Source organism: Manihot esculenta, chromosome 10 (assembly GCF_001659605.2).
Source record: "Manihot esculenta cultivar AM560-2 chromosome 10, M.esculenta_v8, whole genome shotgun sequence".
NCBI lineage: Eukaryota > Viridiplantae > Streptophyta > Magnoliopsida > Malpighiales > Euphorbiaceae > Manihot > Manihot esculenta.
Window position 1 is genome coordinate 24,906,987 of NC_035170.2, and position 21,703 is coordinate 24,928,689.

General features: G+C 32.4%; 6 protein-coding genes across 6 annotated transcripts; 3 read left to right on the plus strand and 3 right to left on the minus strand.

The window, feature by feature from the left end:
• The first annotated feature begins 319 nt into the window (after window positions 1–319).
• Window positions 320–953, plus strand: LOC110623866 (protein PELPK1). Its single transcript, XM_021768875.2, has one exon. It carries the CDS (start codon window positions 404–406, stop codon window positions 743–745), a length of 342 nt encoding a protein of 113 aa, XP_021624567.1. The 5' UTR covers window positions 320–403; the 3' UTR covers window positions 746–953.
• A 2,078-nt stretch (window positions 954–3,031) lies between these two features.
• Window positions 3,032–6,134, minus strand: LOC110624537 (protein PELPK1). Its single transcript, XM_021769732.2, has 2 exons — window positions 5,893–6,134; window positions 3,032–3,469 (listed from the first exon to the last, which is right to left on the minus strand). The coding sequence occupies exons 1-2, from the start codon at window positions 6,062–6,064 to the stop codon at window positions 3,255–3,257; spliced, it is 387 nt and encodes a 128-aa protein (XP_021625424.1). The 5' UTR covers window positions 6,065–6,134; the 3' UTR covers window positions 3,032–3,254.
• A 1,690-nt stretch (window positions 6,135–7,824) lies between these two features.
• On the minus strand, window positions 7,825–8,461 carry LOC110624536 (protein PELPK1). The gene has a single exon (XM_021769731.1). It carries the CDS (start codon window positions 8,396–8,398, stop codon window positions 8,054–8,056), a length of 345 nt encoding a protein of 114 aa, XP_021625423.1. The 5' UTR covers window positions 8,399–8,461; the 3' UTR covers window positions 7,825–8,053.
• Window positions 8,462–14,009: 5,548 nt separating this feature from the next.
• LOC110624268 (agamous-like MADS-box protein AGL62) lies at window positions 14,010–14,785 on the plus strand. Its single transcript, XM_021769376.1, has 2 exons — window positions 14,010–14,327; window positions 14,447–14,785. Exons 1-2 carry the CDS (start codon window positions 14,010–14,012, stop codon window positions 14,783–14,785), a joined length of 657 nt encoding a protein of 218 aa, XP_021625068.1.
• Window positions 14,786–16,083: 1,298 nt separating this feature from the next.
• LOC110624269 (protein PELPK1) lies at window positions 16,084–16,401 on the minus strand. Its single transcript, XM_021769377.1, has one exon. The coding sequence runs from the start codon at window positions 16,399–16,401 to the stop codon at window positions 16,084–16,086; it is 318 nt and encodes a 105-aa protein (XP_021625069.1).
• Window positions 16,402–16,883: 482 nt separating this feature from the next.
• Window positions 16,884–17,270, plus strand: LOC110624270 (protein PELPK1). The gene has a single exon (XM_021769378.1). It carries the CDS (start codon window positions 16,884–16,886, stop codon window positions 17,268–17,270), a length of 387 nt encoding a protein of 128 aa, XP_021625070.1.
• The last annotated feature ends 4,433 nt before the right edge of the window (window positions 17,271–21,703 follow it).

Sequence of the window (21,703 nt, forward strand, 5' to 3'; positions counted from 1 at the left end):
AGTGATTTATATGTTAAAAATATTTTTCAAAAAGAAGCAAAAAAAATTATACCGCTGCAGGCAAGCTCCCCACCTGTGGTTGCAGCAAACAGGACAATAGCCAACATAACTCCACGAGTAGAAAGAAAAAAAAAACAAAGTCAAGTAGATAACTTCCCATATCAACAAGGCAAGTCTTACAAGTGAGAAGTTGAACTGACTGCAGGCAAGCTCCCCACCTGGGCTGGCACCCACACAAACTTCAAAACTGGCCTATTTTCGACTTTCCAAATCTATAAAAGCCCAGCAAAATTGAATATTAACACATACAAGACACAAGACAGATTTCAACATTTTAGGAGTTGCTACAACCTCTATACCTTTCAAAGTAGCTAGCTCTTGATTCTTGTATCTGCTTCAAGTTATGGCTAAAGTTCATGCCACCGTAGTATTTCCACTGTTGGTGATTTCCTTGATTAGCTACCACAATTTCCAGGTAAAGGCTCGTCATCTCCTGGAGACGACGTTGCCTGAGGTGCCTGAGCTTCCTAAGCCTGAATTGCCTCAACTGCCACTACTGCCTAAGGTTGAGCTTCCACCATTACCTGAATTCCCAACCTTGCCAAAACCTGAATTGCCTGATTTGCCAAAGCCTGAACTGCCACCTTTTCCTCATCTGCCTGATGAGCTTCTCAAGCCCACTTTGCCTACCATACCCAATCTTCCCAAGGACATCAAACCACCTCAATCAACTTCTAGTCCTTAAAATGAATTCAAATTGTGCTGCTTGAAGGCTTGATTTGTGTATTATATGCATGTTGTTTTCAATTTCTTGAGTGTTGGTTCTGTTGAAGTCTGTATTTTTCTATTAGTTGGAGTGTTGTTTCTGAGAGTGGTGTAGGGCTACTTGTATTTTCTACTATTTTTTATTCTGAAATAATATATTAAAAATAAATTCACATATTTAATGATTAAAATTTCAAGAGGCGATCTACCTGCCCCTTAGATCCATCACTGAGTACCATGATGATATTTGAATGAAAACTTAATATAATACTAATCACTACAAAAATCTGTTGGAATAGTAACGAATATTAGTAACGGATTTAAATCCGTTACAAATTTGTAACGGATTAGTAATGGATTTTATATTCCGTTATTAATTTTTATTATTTAGTAACGGATTAACAATCCGTTACTAAATCTGTTACTTAATAAAATTATTTATAAATTTAATAACGGATTTTGAGATCCGTTATAAATCCGTTACTAAATTAGCTAAAAATTAGTAACGGATTTCAATCCGTTAATAAATTTGTTACTAAATCGGTTACTAAATAAATAAATTAAATAAATAAAATAGTAACGGATTTAATAACGGAATGCAATATATTATATAATTAGTAACGGATTTAGTAACAGATTTAATCCGTTATTATTTTTTTAATAAAAAAATCGATTTTTTATTTTTTAAAATTCCAAATTTTCTTTTTAAGTTTAATAACGGATTTAGTCCGTTACTAATCTAAAAATTAGTAACGGATTAAGAAATCCGTTACTAAAATTTGGAGAATAATACCGCCTTTTTATTTTAGTTCACCCGCGTTTTTTTTTAAATTTAGTAACGGATTTAATCCGTTACTAAATCCGTTACTAATCTAAAAATTAGTAACGGATTAAGAAATCCGTTACTAAAATTTGGAGAATAATACCGCCTTTTTATTTTAGTTCGCCCGCGTTTTTTTTTTTTAAATTTAGTAACGGATTAAATCCGTTACTAAATCCGTTACTAATTTGCGTATTTATACACTCACCCATTTTATCTCCCTTCACTTCATTCATTTTCTTTCTCCCCATTTTATTTCCCTTTCATTTCATTCATTTTCTTTCTCCTCTTCTCTCCTCATTTCTTCATTTCTCCCTTATCTTTTTTTTTTTTCTTAATTATTAACTCCAATGTTTTTTCATTTTCTTTCATTTCCTTCAATTTTCTCTTCAATTTTCTTTCATTTCCTTCAATTTTCTCCTCAATTTTCTTTCATTATTGATCTTTCTTTTATCACTTGATTTTTGTTTTATTTTCTCTCATATTTTTTTCTTTCATTTTCTTATATTTTCTTTCATTTTCTTTTATTTTCTTTCATTTTCTCTTCCACTTTCTATCATTTTCCCTTCCTTTTTCTTTCATTATTCATTCATTTACTTTCTTTTCTCCCATATATATACTCTAACCTTTGATTTTACATTCTTTTGTATATCTTCATTTTCTCTTTATTTTTCTTCATCTTTCTCTCATTTTCTTTCTTTTTTCTATTTTTTCTTCCTTTTTTCTCATTTCCTTTAATTTTCCCTTTTTTCTTATTTGCTCTTCATTTTTATCATTATTTTCTTTTATTTTCTTTCTTTTATTATTTTCTCTTTTATATCTCATTTTTTTCTATTCTCTCACTTTTTTCTTTTTTTAAATTTTCTCATGTAATTTTATAATAATTTTCTCATAAAATTAATAAAATTTAAAATATTAAAGTTAATATTTAATATAAAATACAATGAAAAAAATTAATAGTTTACCATAATTAAATTATTATCTAATGTAAAATATAATGAAATAAATTAATTCCATTTTAAAAAAATGAAATAAATTAATAATTTAATATAATTTTTAAAATTAACAATAGATTTAATAACAGAATATAAATTTAAAATATTTTTTTTATTTTTTATTTTATCAAATTAGTAACGGATTAGTAACAGATTTCTATCCATTACTAAATTTAGTAACGGATGTAATTTATTTATATATTTTTAATTTTTATTAAATTAGTAACGGATTTGAAATTCGTTACTAAATTTCATTATAAATCCGTTACTAAATCCGTTACTAAATCAGTAACGGATTGCTAATCGGTTACTATTGCATTAGCAACGAGGTTCATAGTAACGGATGTATATCCGTTACTAATCCGTTACTAAACTGGTTAGTAACGGATTTTTCATTGATTAGTAACGGAAAAAATCCGTTACTAATCCGGAAAAATCTTGTAGTGAATTGCTGGTAATAATCATTAAAATATGAAATAATTACAACCATAAACCAATATATCACAACAACCTGCAGCTATAAAAAAAAAAGTCTCAAACCCATAAAATAAATGACAAGCAACGATCAGAATCATAAATAAATCCACGAACACAACAAAGGGATGTAGCATGCAGCAGTCTTCTAGTGTATAGTCCACTTCTCCAATCTTCTTCCACAATTTAATCCAAAATACTTAGTTGCCAGGTGGTGGAGAAAGGAATGGGATTGAGGGAATTGTAGTTGGGATATTGGGGATTGATGGGATGCTTGGCAATGGAGGTAAAGCAACCTTAGGAACACTAGGCAAGCTTGGAAGCGGCGGCAGCGTTGGCTTTGGTAGAGACGGGTTTGTGGGGAATGTGGGCTGCGGCAGAGTTGGGACACTAGGCATTGGTGGTAATGAAGGCTTTGGCAAATTTGGCACTGAAGGTAAAGGTGGTAATTGCTGAAGATGACGAGCAGCTAGCCCAACATCCATTCTTGAAAATGACAAAGCCACGAACAATGCAGCGAAGATCAAGCACTTGAAAGAAGCCATGGTGTTATTAGACCTTAAAAGTGAATCAAAGATCTTTATGCTATGTTTGGGATGAAGGAAAACAAGGTCAAGTTTTGAGATTATATGGGAATTGAGCAAGACTTAGGTTGGTGATGTAGTTGGGGAGCTGTGAAAATCTTTCAATCTAGTGTTTCTGGTTAGGTTAACTTCCAGTTAAAAGTTGGCAAGTGCAGTTGAAGCAGTTGGCTAGATATCGAAATGGGGCAAGCATGCCACCAAAAAGAGAAGATCATCAAAATTATAATGCATTCTGTTGGAAAGCTTATGTGTAACGTGTGTTTGGTTGTTTAACTACAAAGCATCTCTCTCGTCATAAAGATTTATGGACAAGTTCATAATCAACGATGAACTTTTGTACTTGATAAACGTTATTGATTGTTTCGGATCTAAACTTGCTTCGTATGAAGAGAAGCTATGTTAGAAAATTCACCTACAAATCATTAAATAGAACTTTTTATGTTCATTATTATAGTTTATTATATTCATTCACGTTTAATTTTTCATTTTACTTATAATTTATCTATTTATATTCCTATTATAACTTAGAGTTGTGGCTTTATTTAATTACTAATTTAATTGTTTTACTTATTCATTTTAAATTTAAGAATATTTTGGCAAATTTTCTCTTTAAATTTTTTACATTACTAAAATATCATATACTAATTAGGAATAATAATAAGACTAATAAATGTTATTTAGTATATGCATATTAATTATTATTATTAGATTGAAAATTGAAAAGTAACCTTTTTTTTTAAAAAAATAATAGAAAGAGTTATCAGTTAATAAATGGAAATAATAAGATTTATTATATTTATTATATACTAGTATTTTTTGATGTGTTTTGCATGCTATTTATATTCATTATAAAATTATTTTTTAATAATTTAAAAAAATTAATTGTAAATATAAAGTTATATTAATATTATAAAACAATGGATATTATTTTTCAACATAACAATATTTCAAAGTAATGGTAAAACTATAATGATAGCATTTATTTTAGTTTTATAGAGATATATAATATTTAAAATGATAAGAACAATTTTTTTAAATTTATTATTTTTAAAAATATTATGAACTATATTTTTTGAAAAATTAATTTTCTTTTCTTTTTAAAAAATGATGGTGAAAGTGTTACTTCAATCTTTGCTAAATTTATATAAAAAAAATAAAAAAAATTTAGGTACAACAATCTCTTTTGGATAGTTATATATAAGAGTATACAAAAATAAAAACTCATTCATAAATTACCATCTAAATGTTATAATATTTTATAGTTTAATTTAAATAAAATAAATTAATTAAATTAAAATTTCAAATAATAGTAATTATTTATAATTTTTTAATTAATCAAAATAAAAGTAATTTATAATAAATATAATTATAAATATTTTAAATAATCTTATTATTTGCTCTTCTTTCACTTATTTATATATATATAAACAATCTCATCTTATTATTTGCTCTTCTTTCACACACACACACATATATATATAATAACTCAACTAAATTAATATTTAATTAAATAATTTTTATTTTATTTTTAAATATAATATATTATAAAATTTTGATTCTCAAGATAGTGATTTATATATTTTTATATACAATTTTTTGTTTAGTTCATTATTTAAAAAAAAAAAAATTTAACTTACGATAAAATTTTAATAAATAAATTTATATGTTAAAAATATTTTTTATAATAAAATTTAATAAAAATTTTGAAATAACAACAAATTGTAATTATTTATGATAAAATTTTAATACAAATAATTTAGATAATTTTCTACGATAAAATTTAATCAACTATGATTTAAATGTTTAAGAAATTTCTAATAAAAAAAAAAAGAAAATATATGAATCTTGATTTAATATTGCCACGACGATATTTGAATGAAATCAAAATAATTATGAGTAATAACTTTTGAATGAGAACACAATAAAATTACAAGTAATAATCATTAGGACATCAAATAATTACGTATGATCATAGAATAAACAACTATCAAAATCACAAATAACTCCAAAGGGATGTAGCAGCATTCTTCTAATACACAGTCCGAGATTCCAATCTCCTTCCACAATTTAATCCAACATACTTAGTTGCCAGGTGGTGGAGAAAGGAATGGGATCGAGGGAATTGTACTTGGAATAGTGGGGATTGATGGGATGCTTGGCAATGGAGGCAAAGCAAACTTAGGAACACTAGGCAAGCTGGGAAGTGGAGGTAGTGTAGGCTTTGGTAGAGATGGATTTGTGGGTAAAGTGGGCTGCGGCAGAGTTGGGACACTAGGCAGTGGTGGCAATGAAGGCTTTGGAAAATTTGGCACTGAAGGTAAAGGTGGTAATTGCTGAAGATGACGAGCAGCTAAGCCAACTTCCATGCTTGAAAATGACAAAGCGACGAACAATGCAGCAAAGGTCAAGCACTTGAAGGAAGCCATGGCGTTCGTAGATCTTAAAAGTGAACAAAAGATATTGTTGTTATGTTTGGAATGAGGGAAGGCAAGGTCAGGTTTGGGGATTATATGGGAACCGAGCTAGGCTTTGGTAGGTGATGTAGTTGGGGAAACTGTGAAAACCTATCAAGCTCGTCTTGCTGGTTAGCTTAATTTCCAGTTAAAAGTTGGTAAGTGTAGTTGAAGTAGTTGGCTAAATCAGAATATTCTCAATTGCAAGAAGGTCAAAATATGCAGATTAGCAGATAGAGAAATGGAACAGACAATGCCACCAAAATATAAATTAAAATCATCAAAATAATTTCTTTATGGGTTATGAAGGAGTTTTTTCTGGATTTTGGTTTTGTACCTCAGCCAGTCTTTTCATCTATTGGTACCCAACTCCTCTTTTGCTTGGCAAGTCCTTTCGGTGACAGTCCCTATATTGACTCTCCTAATAAGCTTCTGTTCTTTGTTTTTTGGGCCTCAAGTCTTCTTTGTTGAGCTTGCATTAGGTTTTCAGAATTATGTTTTAAGATTCTATTGTGCTGGGCCAAGAGCTTTTTTTATAAAATGAATTGCAATCTTCAATAAAAAAAAATTATAAGAATCTTCCCTTTTATTATTATTCCTCCTAAATAATATTTTCACTAAAACATCCTAATTAATTTTAACTTTTAATTCCTAATATTAATACCACTAATTAAGAAGTGGTGGATTTAGCTTAGTGTAGTATACTGGCATATTATTAAACTTGAAAGGATGAAATTCAATAATTTCATCAATGTAATACAGAAAACACAAGAAAACACACCGATAACTGTCAGACTTTTTGCATCCGAAGTGAGATTGACTCTTGAAAGAAAATATAGATTCAAAACTCATTAGGCCCATTAAAACAGAAAATATTGTATACTCCAACTCGTAACTAAAGCAGGCTGGACTGACTCCATGCTTAGATCCATAAAAAAATAGTCTAATTCAGTTATATAATGGGAGGTAGGAGAGCAGATCCAGCTATTTCGCAGTCCTATCAATATGCGCATCGGGAGGGAATTAAATGGCCGATTGACAGAGAGGAGTACGCTGATACGTCCATATATACGGGTCTGAGTGATAGGGACAGGTGGCACTGTAACAAGAAAACACACCGATAACTGTCAGACTTTTTGCATCCGAAGTGAGATCGACTCTTGGAAGAAAATATAGATTCAAAACTCATTAGACCCATTAAAGCAGACAATATTGCATACTCCAACTCGTAACAAAGCAGGCTGGACTGACCCATGCTCAGGTCCATAAAAAAATAGTCTAATTCAGTGATATAATGGGAGGTAGGGGAGCAGACCCAACTATTTCGCAGCCCTATCAATAAGCGCATCGGGAGGGAATTAAATGATCGACTGACAGGCTGATACGTCCATATGTACAAGTCTGAGTGATAGGGACAGGTGGCACTGTAACTTTATGCGTCACTAAAAAATAAAAAAAAAAAGAATAAAGTGGGAGAGACGTGATCTTACCATACTAAACTTTATGGATACCTTTATTTACATAAATTTAAATTTCCTTTGAATTATAAAGGATGAGATTTACTTCTTATAAGCGAGAACCCTAACCCTATTATTATTGACTTTAAAGTGAATGCTTTTGATATGGTGAACTGACTAGTATTGAATCATCATAAAATGTATAATATTATAAAAAACATGAATTGATTAAAGTTTATTTATAACATCAAAATTATCTATTAAAAAAAATCAAAATTAGATAATAATTTTCTCAAATAATAATCATCAAAACACAATAAAATTACAAGTAATAATCATTAGGACATCAAATAATTACGTATAATCATAGAATCAAATCAAACCCATAATGAAATAAATGACAAACAACTATCAAAATCACAAATAACTCCAAAGGGATGTAGCAGCATTCTTCTAATACAGAGTCCGAGATTCCAATCTTCTTCCACAATTTAATCCAACATACTTAGTTGCCAGGTGGTGGAGAAAGGAATGGGATCGAGGGAATTGTACTTGGAATAGTGGGGATTGATGGGATACTTGGCAATGGAGGCAAAGCAACCTTAGGGACGCTAGGGAAGCTGGGAAGTGGAGGTAGTGTAGGCTTAGGTAAAGATGGGTTTGTGGGTAATGTGGGCTGTGGCAGAGTTGGGACACTAGGCAATGGTGGTAATGAAGGCTTTGGCAAATTTGGCACTGAAGGCAAAGGTGGTAATTGCTGAAGATGACGAGCAGCTGAGCCAACATCCATGCTTGAAAATGACAAAGAGACGAAAAATGCAGCAAAGATGAAGCACTTGAAAGAAGCCATGATGTTATTAGACCTTAAAGTGAATTAAAGATCTTTATGCTATGTTTGGGATGAAGGAAAACAAGGTCAGGTTTTGAGATTATATAGGAATTGAGCAAGGCTTAGGTTGGTGATGTAGCTGGGGAAACTGTGAACACCTTCAACTTAGTGTTTCTGGTTAGCTTAACTTCCTGTTACAAGTTTGTGAATGTAGTTGAAGTAGTTGGCTAGATATTGAAATGAGAATATTCTCAATTGCAAGAAGGTCAAAATATGCAGATTAGCAGATAGAGAAATGGAGCAACCATGCATACCACCAAACAAAATCATCTAACTAGTTCTTATCACTGCTAATCTGAAAATTAATTTCAATGGGTATGTACAAGAAGTTTTTTTTTTTTAATGATAGATATTTTGGGAGGGGAGGTGAATCAAACCCTAGTTATCAGTGGATTCCTATACATGCTTTAGGCATCTACAAGAGTTGAACTAACAAGAAGCGACTTTTTTGTTTTCCCACCTACGCTAACCAATTCCCAACATTTGCAACTATATAAACCAAACACTAGCCTAAATTTTTCAACCAGTCAACTCAACTTTTTGTCTCCTGAAGCCCTAAGCATTATTCAAGATGGCTAATTCCAGATTTCTCATGTTAGCTCTTCTCATATCTCTGACAATTTGTCAGGTATTACTAATTTAAATTAAATTCGACTAATTTAATTTTCATAAATATAGATATCCTATTCGTTTATATTTCGTTATCATCAATTTAGTAATCGGTCCAATTTGTTTAAAACATTGTTTCATGGGTGAAAATTGGTCAAATTGTTTTTTTTTTTTCAAAATTTAAAAATGATACTTTCAAAAATTATACTTGAACAACAATTCTAAATAGGCACTTAATAAACGAGAGTAATGAACTTCCCAAAAATGTATAAAAAATATTTCACCGAGTAAAATTTTTTTTTTTTTAAAAAAAAAAATTATTTTATTTAAAAATAATTAATTTTTTCGGTTGGCCAATTCTTGTGTATATACCAAATATTAAAAATGCAAATAATATTTTTATATAAAGTATTTTTCATGGAGCAAAGGCTTATTCATTATGGATAAAACTGTATTTAATTAACTTGGCCATGACTAAAATGGATTGGAACCGATGGTTCCATTTTGAATCAGAATTAGTTTTTAAAATATAGATGATTGGATTTTTCCTATAATAGTCGATGGTTTTGACTGTATAGAGCATTTCTTGTGGGTGAATTACTGGGTACGTATACCCATCACCCTATCTTCATCCAGATGAAACAAGTTGCAATATTCAGAGCATTTCTCCAATCAATTGGGAAAGAATGTAACGAATGACAGACTAGCTTTTTTTCATTTATAGCATATGACTTTCTTACCCATTTTGTGTTTCCCTGATAGATTCTTAAATTCCCGAACTGGTAATGTAATAAATTCAAGCAGTGTACAGAGAATTTTCAACCAACACAGGAAAAAAAAAATGTACATCTGAGCATATCTCAAATCCAAAACTAGAATTCTATAAATTCTGATTCATTTTCCTCTCCATAAGTACAATTCCAAGAAATCAGTTTCCCTCCCCTCTAATCCAAATGTTCTAAGAATTCAAGAAGTTTTAACAGTCTCTTTCCAGTTTAGTTAGCCATGTCAAGAAAGAGCAAGGATGGCCCAAAGTTGGAGATGGTGAAAATACGAAGGGACAGTAATTTTTTGGTGACATTCTCCAAACGTAGATAGTGTTTTTAAGAAAGCTAGTGAACTAGCCACTCCTTGTGGTTCTGAAATCACCCTTATTGCCTTCTCACCTAAAATTAGAGCCCTTCGAAGCTCTAACATTGAGCTAGGGGATTTATTTGCTTTATTCCTTAGAATATTATCATACCATTTAATATCACACGTAAGACAATGATATAACAAGAAATGAAAGCAACAGAAATGCTTCTGTTTATTCAAGTATCAATTACACTAGCAACAAAAAACAAATGGATTCTGCTTTCTCAATAGAAACGAAAAGTGTGACTAAATAAACCCCTCCTATTTCCCACCAAAAGGATAAAAAACAAACCCAAATTTTCAATAATCCATGATTTACAACTTCCCATTTTACAAAATACATATGTAGGCATTCGTACAGTCACAAACATTTCTCAAGAAACGAAAGGAATAGCAGAGATCATATAGTTTTATAAAAGTCCAAATGAAATCAAATAAACCATATGTCTCGGCTTCTATTGGAAAAAAAAAATGAAATGGGAAAATACTATGCTAGATGGGCCTTGAATTCTTGGATCTTCTCAGCATCCAGGCTCTGGCGACTAAAGGCCCCCAGGAAATATTTATCTATCTTAAGTCCATATATGCAAACAATGAGAAATGAAAGGTTTATTTCTTTATTTACAGTACTTATCTCATTGTGAAATTGAATTTCTTGATCTGATATTTTTCCATGTACTATTGTATACTTAATTTTTTCTTTTTTAGAATACGACATGACATTCCAGTATTTTCAGATCTCTAACTTTCTAGACAAACATTCATACTTCCATGAAATGGATGAATCCCCTATTCAGATCTAATAAATGTTCTACAAAAAGCAAGGGTAAGAAAAATGCAAGATTACTAAATCTTATCAGTATGACCCAACTAGTTGTTCGAGTAGTAAATGCATTAAGACTACAATTTGATACAATAGCTAAAAAATCCCTCCTCATACTAATGTCTCCATAGAAAAAGATAAAACAGAAATACAAGAGTTCTCTGTGCATGTATGATGGAGAGACAGAGAGATCGTAGTAATAGTGCTAGATCTATTAGAGAATGTGAATGCGAATATGAATGCAGTAATGGAAATAGTATTTCCATGTAGAATAAAAGAAATACATCCTTTAAAGTGCTTCGGATATAAAAATGATGACAAATTTAAGATGTTAACAGGTTCAGTTGTGGCAAGATTGCGAGTAGTAGAGAAGCAAAAAGGTGCTAGCCAGGTCCCTATGTAGAATCGAACTACAAACCCTCAGTTTTAAAGACTGATGCTCTACCATTGAGCTATAGGGACTTCTATGTCGACATTCTTCTGATATTTTATTGAAACGTTGATTTTTTGGGACCACTAAAAAGGCAACTTGCTAGAATTGTTACATCCCCAAGCAACTTTGTCTTACATCCAGGTTCCAGAATCCATTGATGCAGACAATGAAAAAATGAGAAGAAAACGTCCCTTTATGAACTTAAAACTTGTATATATTATGTTCACCAGGAGGGTTTTTCATCCCTAACAATTATAGCACTATGCAGCTATAATAGAAAGAAAGGTTGCTCCATGTGTTTTGATAGAAAAAAAAAGGTCTTGTGCACAACGAGGTGTTTTCATGGGTTGGCTGTGCTTTTTACAGGGGTAGTGGGAGTTTGTCCAGCGTACAACTTTCCCTTGAGAACATTCGAAAAAAAAAAAAAGAAAATCACAACTCCCCAACAGATCTTGCTCCCCATATTTGCTGATTTATCTTATTCTACCATTGGGTAAATAAACCACAAACATAGGTCCCCATGTGTGTTTCCATCTAAGACTATAACAAAAACCAAGGGCAGACCACCTCTTAGTGCTTCCTACTCTTGCCGTGAAATCTTATTCTACCATTGATTAAAGGAACCATAAACAGAGGCCTCCTTTTACTTGTCCATCTATGAAAATTTTAAATAAATAGATAAATAAATAAAACCTGTAAGGCACCCATGTCTCTTATGAGGACTCAGAAGAATATGGTAAAAGCAAAAGGTCCCTACTCGCCTCAAAGAATCTAACAATCATATAGTAAGAAAATAAAAGCAATAGCAACCCTTCCTCTTATTCAAGAACCCATTGCACTTGCGACATGAAACAAATGGATTCTACTTTCTCAAATAGAACCTAAAACATTTCGATCAAGTATATATTCTTCCATATGATTGAATGTGAGTGTTTCTTCGCATGATTGAATGTGAGTGTTTTTTCGCATGATTGAATACTCAACTTTTGAAGTCAAACCAGTAGAAATCAAAGTGCAAGCAACTAAAAGCTCCTATTTCCCAACAAAAAAAAGGAAAGAACAAAACCCAAATTCTTCCATGATCATGTAATTTTAAAGAAAATCCCAATTGAAATCGAATAAGTCATATTTCCCTACTTCAAAAATTTTAAGAAAAAAAAAATGGAACGGGAAAATTACCTTGCCAGATCTGAATTGTTAGATTGTATTTGCATGTGTGAGTTTTAGCCGACACTTTCCCCCCAACTTGGATTTTCTTTGTTGTGTTCTCCTTTCGCTCCCTCACATTATCTCTTTGCAGTCCTCTCTTCTCTTGCTCAAGCTCAAATGCTCCTATCATTTTTTTTTAGCCAAAAGCTCAATTCAGCAGTTAACAGTGGGTGATTGAGTTTTAAGCACCGAATCATAATTGCGTTTGATTAACTATATAAATTTGGTTAATTAACCCTTGATGATCGCAGAGCTCGGGAAAGATACGGCAGCCCTGCCACAGTGCTACTGGCTAGAGGTCGGGGAACTGGGTTTTTATCAAACACACAGAAACTAATTAGTTTTGAAGAACAACTTAAAAGAGACGTTTTTAAAATATTAAAAAATCTATTAATTACTATTTAATTTTTAATTTCTTTTTAAGGTATAATTAGTATAAAATTTTATTAAATAAATATAAATACCATTCTAAACATAACCACGATTATTTAATAAATTTTATAGCTAAAGTATAAATAGTTAAAATAGAATTACGACGAATCATCTAATAAAAATATCAGTATTAGAATCTAATAAAAATTTATGATCATTCAAAATTAAATCCTTACATAAAATAATTTAATAGAAATATCTCTCAAGTGTCTGTCTAAATTTTATATAAAATAATTTGATAATATTTTTTTTTCTGTCTCTCAAATATAAATCATTAAAGTCTTCAAATATAAATCATTAAAGTCTTAAAAAAAAATCACGAAAGTCCATAATAATATAGAAGCAAAAGTTTGCAAAAATGATTATCTATGAAGAAGTAGGCTGAAATTACTTACCATTTCAGTGATTAATTACCTTTAATTCCCATTCATCCAGCAAATATATGTGCTAAGCATTTTTCTAAGAAAAATCTTCATTATATCTGGTCAAAATGAACACAACTGCTTTATCATTTTTAGAATCCTATTTTTGTGGGTGAATCACTAGATACATACACCTGTCATTTCTTCATCCAGGTGGCAATATTCCAAGCATTTCTCTAGTCAATTGGGGAAGAGTGCAACGAATGACAGACAGACTAGCTTTTTCAATTTAATGCTTATGAATTTCTTACCCATTTTGGATTTTCCTGAGAGATTCTTAAATTTCCAGAACTGGTAATGTAATAAATTCAAATAGTGTACGGAAAATTTTCACCTAACACAGGAAAGAAATGTAACATCCCAACATGTCTCAAATCCAAAGCTAGAATCTTATAAATTATAATTCATTTTCCTCTCCATAAGTACAATTTCAAGAAATCAATTTCCCTCTAATCTTAACATTCTAAAGATTCAAGAAGTTTTAGCAATCTTTTCTCAATTTAGTTAACTATGTCAAGAAAGAGTAAGGGTCGCCAAAAGTTGGAGATGGTGAAAATACCAAAAGAGAGTAATCTTTTGGTTACTTTTTCCAAACGTAGATATGGGGTTTTTAAGAAAGCTAGTGAATTAGCCACTCTTTGTGGTGCTGAAATCACTCTTATTGTCTTCTCACCTGGCAAGAAGGTCTTCTCTTTTGGTCATCCTTCTGTTGAAACTGTTATTGATCGTTTTTTCACTAGAAACCCTCCGCCAACTTCAGGTGCTCTTCAACTTATTGAAGCTCACCGCAATGCCAGGATTCGAGAACTCAATATACAGCTCACTCAGGTACTAACCCTCCAAAACTTGGCATTCCTTCTTTGTAAATATAATATTCTGCATTAGAGGACAGTCATGCTAGTATTAGCTACTAATCCAAACTATACATATATGTGATTCTGCACTAGGTTGTGAGCCAATTGGAAATGGACAAGAAGCGAGGAGAAGAGTTAGATCAATTGAGGAAAGTTAACGAGGGACAGCGCTGGTGGGAGTCTCCAATAGAGGAACTGGACTTGCCAAGGCTGGAGCAGCTCAGGGCATCTTTAGAGGTGCTAAGGCAGAATGTGACAAAGAGAGCTGAGCAGCTTCTGATTCAGACCACAAATCATCCTCAATTTTATACTCCAAAACCTGCCATTGGGGTTGTTCCTTTTGATCCAAAGCCTGAGGGTTTCAACACAAACATGATGCCTGCTGCTTATAACTATAATCTTGGATTTCGAAGTGGAAATGGATTCTTTTAATAAGTGAAATTGATTATTGGGTTGTTGTAATTTGAAGCCTTGATTACCCACAGACCACAGTGTAGATTATTTATTTGCTTATATGGTCATGTTTGACAATTGGGTTTACTAATGACCACAGTAATTTAATAAGAGACATCTGTATCTTAATTTATCTGTTCAAGTACCAGCGGAAATTATTGAACCAAATCATGTTAGGCATCCATATCTTAATTAGATAATAATATTTTTTTAGATAAAAGATAATGAAACGTTACGTTAACAATCCATAGAGGTTGAAATAGAACCGTTTAAATTTTATTAAAAATTTTAATTAATAATATTTAATTAAAATAAAATTTAAAAATAAAATTAATTTTCAAAATTTTTAAAAGTGTTTTAAACAGTTAAAAAAAGTTATTTATGATAATAAAAATTTTAATATGAAAAATTATAAAAAAATTTTAAAAATAATTAAAATCTAAGATTAACTTTTAAACGATTAAATTTGAATTTCAAATTTTGTAATAAATCTATCATTCTTCGTCACATTTTTAAAATTCGTCCGCTTTAAAATTTCATTTTTAAAGAGTTATTGTGAATTTCTTATTGACAGTAAAAATTAAATTTGGTTAAATTTTTTTTTTAAAATTTAAAATTAATTACTCCACGTGGATTACATTTAAAATGTGTATATAAAGATAATAATTTCTATCCAAACAAGCCCACTTTACAAAGATTATATCACAATTATTTTTTTAACGAGAAAAATTCACTCTTTTAATATATATATATATATATATCCATTGCAGAAGTTAAAAAAAGGGTCATGGGATATATAGGACTTATCATTTTTGGAAGGTTTGTTAATTTTAGATATTGATGAGAAATTAATTTCAAATAACATATAATTAATTAAAAAAATATTTTAATATTAAAAATAAGTTTTTATCTCCATAACAATGTCCTTCCCTATGTAGAAATGTTCTTTCCTATGTAGAGTAAGAGGCCGTTTTAGAGTTTGTAGTTAAGAAATATGAAATTTATATTTTTTTAATGAACTTTATCTTATTGGTATTGAATTCAATTTTAGGGCGAGAGATTTTGAATTTGAAATCCAGTTATACTCAATTGTATTAAAAAATTATATGTTTTTCAAATCTATAATAGAAGCAAAGGTAAATATCTATGAGTAAAAAATAATAATCACAACATCTATCAAACCATACAAATAACAGTAGCCATAAGTACTGTGAAATAACAATCAACAATGCTCAAACAAATTAATTAAACTACAAGCAAACTCCACAGTGAAGGATTCAGTTTCCAGGTGGTGGAGAAAGGAATGGGATGGAGGGAATTGTAGTTGGAATAGTGGGAATAGAGGGAATGCTTGGCAAGGGAGGGAAAGTGACTTTTGGGACAGTAGGGATGGTGGGCAAGCTAGGAAGTGGAGGCAGAGTAGGCTGTGGGAGAGTTGGAACGGCTGGCATTGGTGGCAGTGCAGGCTTTGGCAAGTTCGGCACCGAAGGCAACGGAGGAGCTTGCAGGAGATAACGAGCTGCGAAACCAACATCCATGCTTGAAAATGATAAGGCAAAAAAGAAGGCAAGAATGAAGCAGTTGAAAGAGGCCATTGTTAAATTTGTAAATCTTGAACAAAGGGGAACTTTAGTTTTGGTGACAAAACAAGGTATGGTTATAGCAATATATATATCTGAGCTGCAGCCTTGATTACTTGGCCTGGTCTCACGGGTAGGTGACTTGAACACCATGATTAGTTGGGAAAAGCTCCTTAGTCATATACTTATGGCACTTGTTAGTTCACCTCCTCATCAAATTTCCACTCAGAAAACTAAACTATTTCATAGCAATGTAAGGAAGTCAAAAGAATATGGTAATCAGTAGTTTGAATTCTATTGGTTAGGCAATCTAACAATGAATTTTAAGGGAGCAACTCGAAACAACCTAAGTTAAACTAACAGGATAACAGAAAGGGGTTAAACTAATCCTATATAAGCTCATGGGGGTACCTTGTCTTAACACATTCAAAGCCTCGAAGATCTCCTTTCTTCAAGATATCAAAAATCTTTGTAGAAGACATAGTATTCACTTCGAAATGTCCTCTTTCAACGGCTTCATCCTTGTAGTTTTCATTGCTTTGTCATTTTCAAGCATCAATGTTGCTCTAGCAGCTCGCCATCTTCTTCAATTGTCACCTCTACCTTCAGTGCCTTCTTTGCCGAACCCCACAGTGCCTTCTTTGCCTAAAGCAACATTGCCACCATTGCCTTCTTTGCCAACACTGCCACAACCTACACTACCAACTTTGCCAACCACTCAACCATCACTGCCTAAACCCGCGCTACCTCCTCTTCCTAGCTTGCCAACCATGCCCATTGTCCCTCAAATCACTCTGCCTCCGCTGCCAAGCATGCCCTCCATCCCGACAATCCCTACTACAATTCCCTCTATCCCCTTCCTCTCCCCACCACCTGGAAACTAGGTGCAGGGTTTTGTGTTCCCTAGTACAAAGAGATGAGTAATATACTATGCTTCGGTCTGCAATCTACTAGAAGTTCCCATCTCCTTGCTTCAGCATTGCTGGAATCATGTCTTGTTCTGATAATTCTCCTTTAAGCATTGCATTACCTATTTTCTTTGCTCTGATCCCCCATCTGCTAGAAGATTGCATCCCTTTGCTCCACCTCATGTAGCTATTTGTGAGATTGAATTGTTTGTTAAAATAGTTTGGCTTTACCAGCATCCGTACCTGTTTCTCATTTGGGGCCATATGTATTTCGTTGTTTGTCAGTGTATAAGTTATAATATATAGTTCAACATTTTGATGATCTCTGAGTCTCTATATATGATTTTTTTTTAGTCTCTATATATGATTTTTTTTCTTTTTTTTTTTGGGCAATTGCTAAAAGCAGTTGAATAATGGCGGAGGCAATTTGCCAAGTGAAAGAAGAAGAAATAAAGAAGAAGAGGGAGAGAGAAGAAAAAGAGAAGTGAAGAATTAGAGAGGAACTAGTAGTTTGCCTGCATATTGTGCGGCCATTAAAATACTTTATATTACTTATAAAGTTATTTTATAATATAAAGTATTTTATAAAATAATATAAAATTATTTTATAAAATAATATATTTTTATATGAATTTACCCGCTTATTAAAAGAATATCTAAATTTGGAATTTGAAACTATTTGATTGAGGGAGAATAGATCATAATAACTTATTTTATTTATTAATATTTAAAATAATATAAAAAACTATTAATTGAATATGCAACGGAGGAGAATTAAAAATTCAACTAATTTGTATAATTTTCAATTTTAAAATAAAAAATTTAAAAGTTTCAAATATTAATCTAAGTACAAACAAATTTAATTGTATAAAAAAATTTAAAAAATTAGTATTTATTATCATATATTATTAATATCTAATAATAGATTTCATTTAAGAAATTATATTTTTAGGAAAATAAAGTTTAATAACTTTCAATAGTGATGGATAGCTGTAGCAGCGGTGGTGGAGAAAGGAATAACTGTAGCCAAAGTACTATGGAATAATAATAATAATAACTAACAATGCTCAAACAAATTAACTAAACTAAACTACAAGCAAACTTCCCGGTGAAGGACTCAGTTTCCTGCAGGTAGTGGAGAAAGGAATGGGATGGAGGGAATAGTGGGAATGGAGGGAATACTTGGCAAGGGAGGCAAAGTGACTTTTGGGACAGTAGGGATGGTGGGCAAGCTAGGAAGTGGAGGCAGAGTGAGAGCAGGCTGTGGGAGAGTTGGGACAGCTGGCATTGGTGGAAGAGCAGGCTTTGGCAGGTTCGGCACCGAAGGCTATGGAGGAGCTTGCAGGAGATGACGAGCTGCTAAACCAACATCCATGCTTGAAAATGGTAAGGCAAAAAAGAAGGCAAGAATGAAGCAGTTGAAGGAGGCCATTGTTAAATTTGTAAATCTTGAACAAAGGGGAACTTTAGTTAGATGACAAAACAAGGTATGGTTTCTAGCAATATTGTATACCTGAGCTGCAGCCTCGATTACTTGGTCTGGTCTCATGGTAGGCGACTTGGACACCATGATTAGTTGGGAAAAGCTCCTCAGTCATATACTTATGGCAGCTTGTTAGTTCACCTCCTCATCAAATTTCCACTCAGATCTCAGAACACTAAGCGTTTTCATAGCCATGCAAGGAAGTCAAAAGAATATGGTAACCAGTAGGTTGAATTCTATTGCTTAGGCAATCTAAGATTGAGTTTTAAGGAAGCAACATCAAACAACCTAAGTTAAACTAACAAGATAACAGAAACGTGTTAACTAATCTTATATAATCTTATGGGTACCTTGTCTTAACACATTCAAAGCCTCATAGAGCTCCTTTCTTCAAGATATCAAAAATCTTCGTAGAGACAAAGTATCCACTTCAAAATGGCCTCTTTCAACGACTTCATCCTTGTGCTTTTCATTGCTTTTTCATTTTCAAGCATCAATATTGCTCTAGCAGCTCGCCATCTTCTCCAGTTGTCACCTATGCCTTCAGTGCCAAATTTGCCGAACCCCACAGTGCCTCCTTTGCCTAAAGCAACATTGCAACCATTGCCTTCTTTGCCAACACTGCCAACTTTGCCAACCGCTCAACCATCACTGCCTAAACCCACACTACCTCCTCTTCCTAGCCTACCAACCATGCCCACTGCCCCCCAGGTCACTCTGCCTGCAGTGCCAATCATGCCCTCCATCCCAACAATCCCTACTACAATTCCCTCCATCCCGTTCCTCTCCCCACCACCTGGAAACTAGGTGCAGGTTTGTGTGTTCCCTAGTAGAAAGAGATGACTAATATACTGTGCTTCGGTCTGCCATCTATGAGAAGTTTCCATCTCTTTGCTTCAACATTACTGAACCATGCCTTGTTCTGATAATTCTCCTTCAAGCATTGTACCTCTGTTTTCTTTGCTCTGATCTCCCATCTGCTAGAAGGTTGCATCTGTTTGCTCCACCTGGTCGTAGCTATTTGTGAGATTGAATTACTTGTTAAAATAGCTTGCCTTCCAAAATTGCATACCTGTTTCTCCATTATGGACCGTGTGAATTTCATTGTATCTCAGTACATCAGTTATAACATAGAGTCAACATTTTGATGATCTCTAATACCATAATATATATATATATATATATATATATATATATATATATATATATATATTGGTAAGTGCTCAAAACAGCGTACAGCAAGTATTTTTACATCTAAAAAGATTAAAAAAAAATGGCAGTGAATGTGTTAAAAAGCAAAAGGTCCCCATGTAGAATCGAACTACAGCCCTTCAGTTTTAAAGACTGACGCTCTACCATTGAGCTATAGGGACTTGTCAGTCACTCAATCCATTTGATACTTTATTTGTATGTATGGGGCCATTACAGAAGCAACAAATTCCTGCACTTGAGACCCATGGGAAATACCCACTGCTACTTTGTCTTACATTCAGGTTCCTCAATCTGTAGCTGCCGAAAATGAAGAGATCTATGATATTCCAGGGACTTGTTGGTATTATATTCACCATGAAGTTTTCTTTACCAACCAATTACAGCAGTATGCAGCTATAATAAAAATAAATGTTATTTCCATTCCATGTCATATTTATGCTTGAAAAGATGATAAAAAAATAAATGTTTATGTATACAACAGATGTCCTAATAAACAAGGCTCTGCTCATTGCAACAGCAGTGTAGTTCCGTCCGCTATAATGTTTCTTTCAGAACATCGGGAAGACAACAAATTTAAAGCTCCCAACAGGCTTTGCTCCCTTGTTTGCTATGATATCTCATACTACCAATAAATAAATAAACCAGAAACAGAGGTAACCATGTGTGTTCACATCTAAGACCATAACACAGCCAAGAACAGGCCTCTGCTTCTACACTTGCTATAATATCTTATTTACCATTGAATAAAAGGACCACAAGCAGAGGCCTCCATGTATTTGTACTTCCAAGACAATAAAAAAATCAAATAAAACAAATAAAAAGAGGCACCCATGTATTATATGGAGGAGAAAATACAGAAGCAAAATGTCCCTATGTAGAATCGAACTACAGACCTTCAGTTTTAAAGACTGACGCTCTACCATTGAGCTATAAGGACTTGCTTCCCTTATTCCCCAGGATTTTTATTATGTCATTGAACGATATCATGCAAAAAGTAAAAAACTGATGTCCTTAAGTCCACATAACAACAGAAGACTCCTATAGAAAGAAACTTAACTATTAGCCCCTTTATCAAGAATAACACTCTACCATCAAGCTTTGGGGACTTATTTGCTTCAGTATTTATTCTGCAACAACTTATCAATGGCTAGTGTAATTGTAATAAATTAGAGGTTCATGCTTGCAATAATTCATTCTACCTAAGTTGCATTACAAAAACAAACCTGCTGAAAATAATAAAAGCAAAAGGTTACTATGTACAATCAAGTTACAGCCGTTAGACTGATGCTCTAACATTGAGCTAGGACTTATTTGCTTTATTCCTTAGAATGGTTATCATACCATTTAATACCACAGGTAACGCAATCATATAACATCAAAATCAAAGCAAAAGAAATCCTTCTGTTTATTCAAGTATCAATTACACTAGCTACATGAAACGAATGGATTCTACTTTCTCAAATAGTCAAGTTTAATTAGCTTTTAACCCTATAAATTTGGTTTGTTAAGGCTTGATGAAAATAGAGCTCCTGAGGAGTGATTTAGCACTCCTTATTGGTCATAAGAAAGGGAAGGTTCCCATGGCCTATGGTTAGATTCTAATTTAGCCCCTTATATTATCTAGACTAACATCTATCACCAAATTACAGGGAGTTTGTACCCTGCATTGACCATAGTATTTTATTCTACCACAACTTGTCCACAGCTTTTCAGA

Bases quoted from the DNA above. Each gene is read 5' to 3' on its own strand.
- LOC110623866 (XM_021768875.2), top strand. From the start codon at position 404: ATGGCTAAAGTTCATGCCACCGTAGTATTTCCACTGTTGGTGATTTCC.
- LOC110624537 (XM_021769732.2), bottom strand. From the start codon at position 6,064: ATGGCTTCCTTCAAGTGCTTGACCTTTGCTGCATTGTTCGTCGCTTTG. The intron at 3,470-5,892 runs AGCCCACTTTAC...CAAATTTGCCAA, and splicing joins TAGTGTCCCAACTCTGCCGC to AGCCTTCATTACCACCAATG.
- LOC110624536 (XM_021769731.1), bottom strand. From the start codon at position 8,398: ATGGCTTCTTTCAAGTGCTTCATCTTTGCTGCATTTTTCGTCTCTTTG.
- LOC110624268 (XM_021769376.1), top strand. From the start codon at position 14,010: ATGTCAAGAAAGAGTAAGGGTCGCCAAAAGTTGGAGATGGTGAAAATA. The intron at 14,328-14,446 runs GTACTAACCCTC...ATTCTGCACTAG, and splicing joins TCAATATACAGCTCACTCAG to GTTGTGAGCCAATTGGAAAT.
- LOC110624269 (XM_021769377.1), bottom strand. From the start codon at position 16,401: ATGGCCTCTTTCAACTGCTTCATTCTTGCCTTCTTTTTTGCCTTATCA.
- LOC110624270 (XM_021769378.1), top strand. From the start codon at position 16,884: ATGTCCTCTTTCAACGGCTTCATCCTTGTAGTTTTCATTGCTTTGTCA.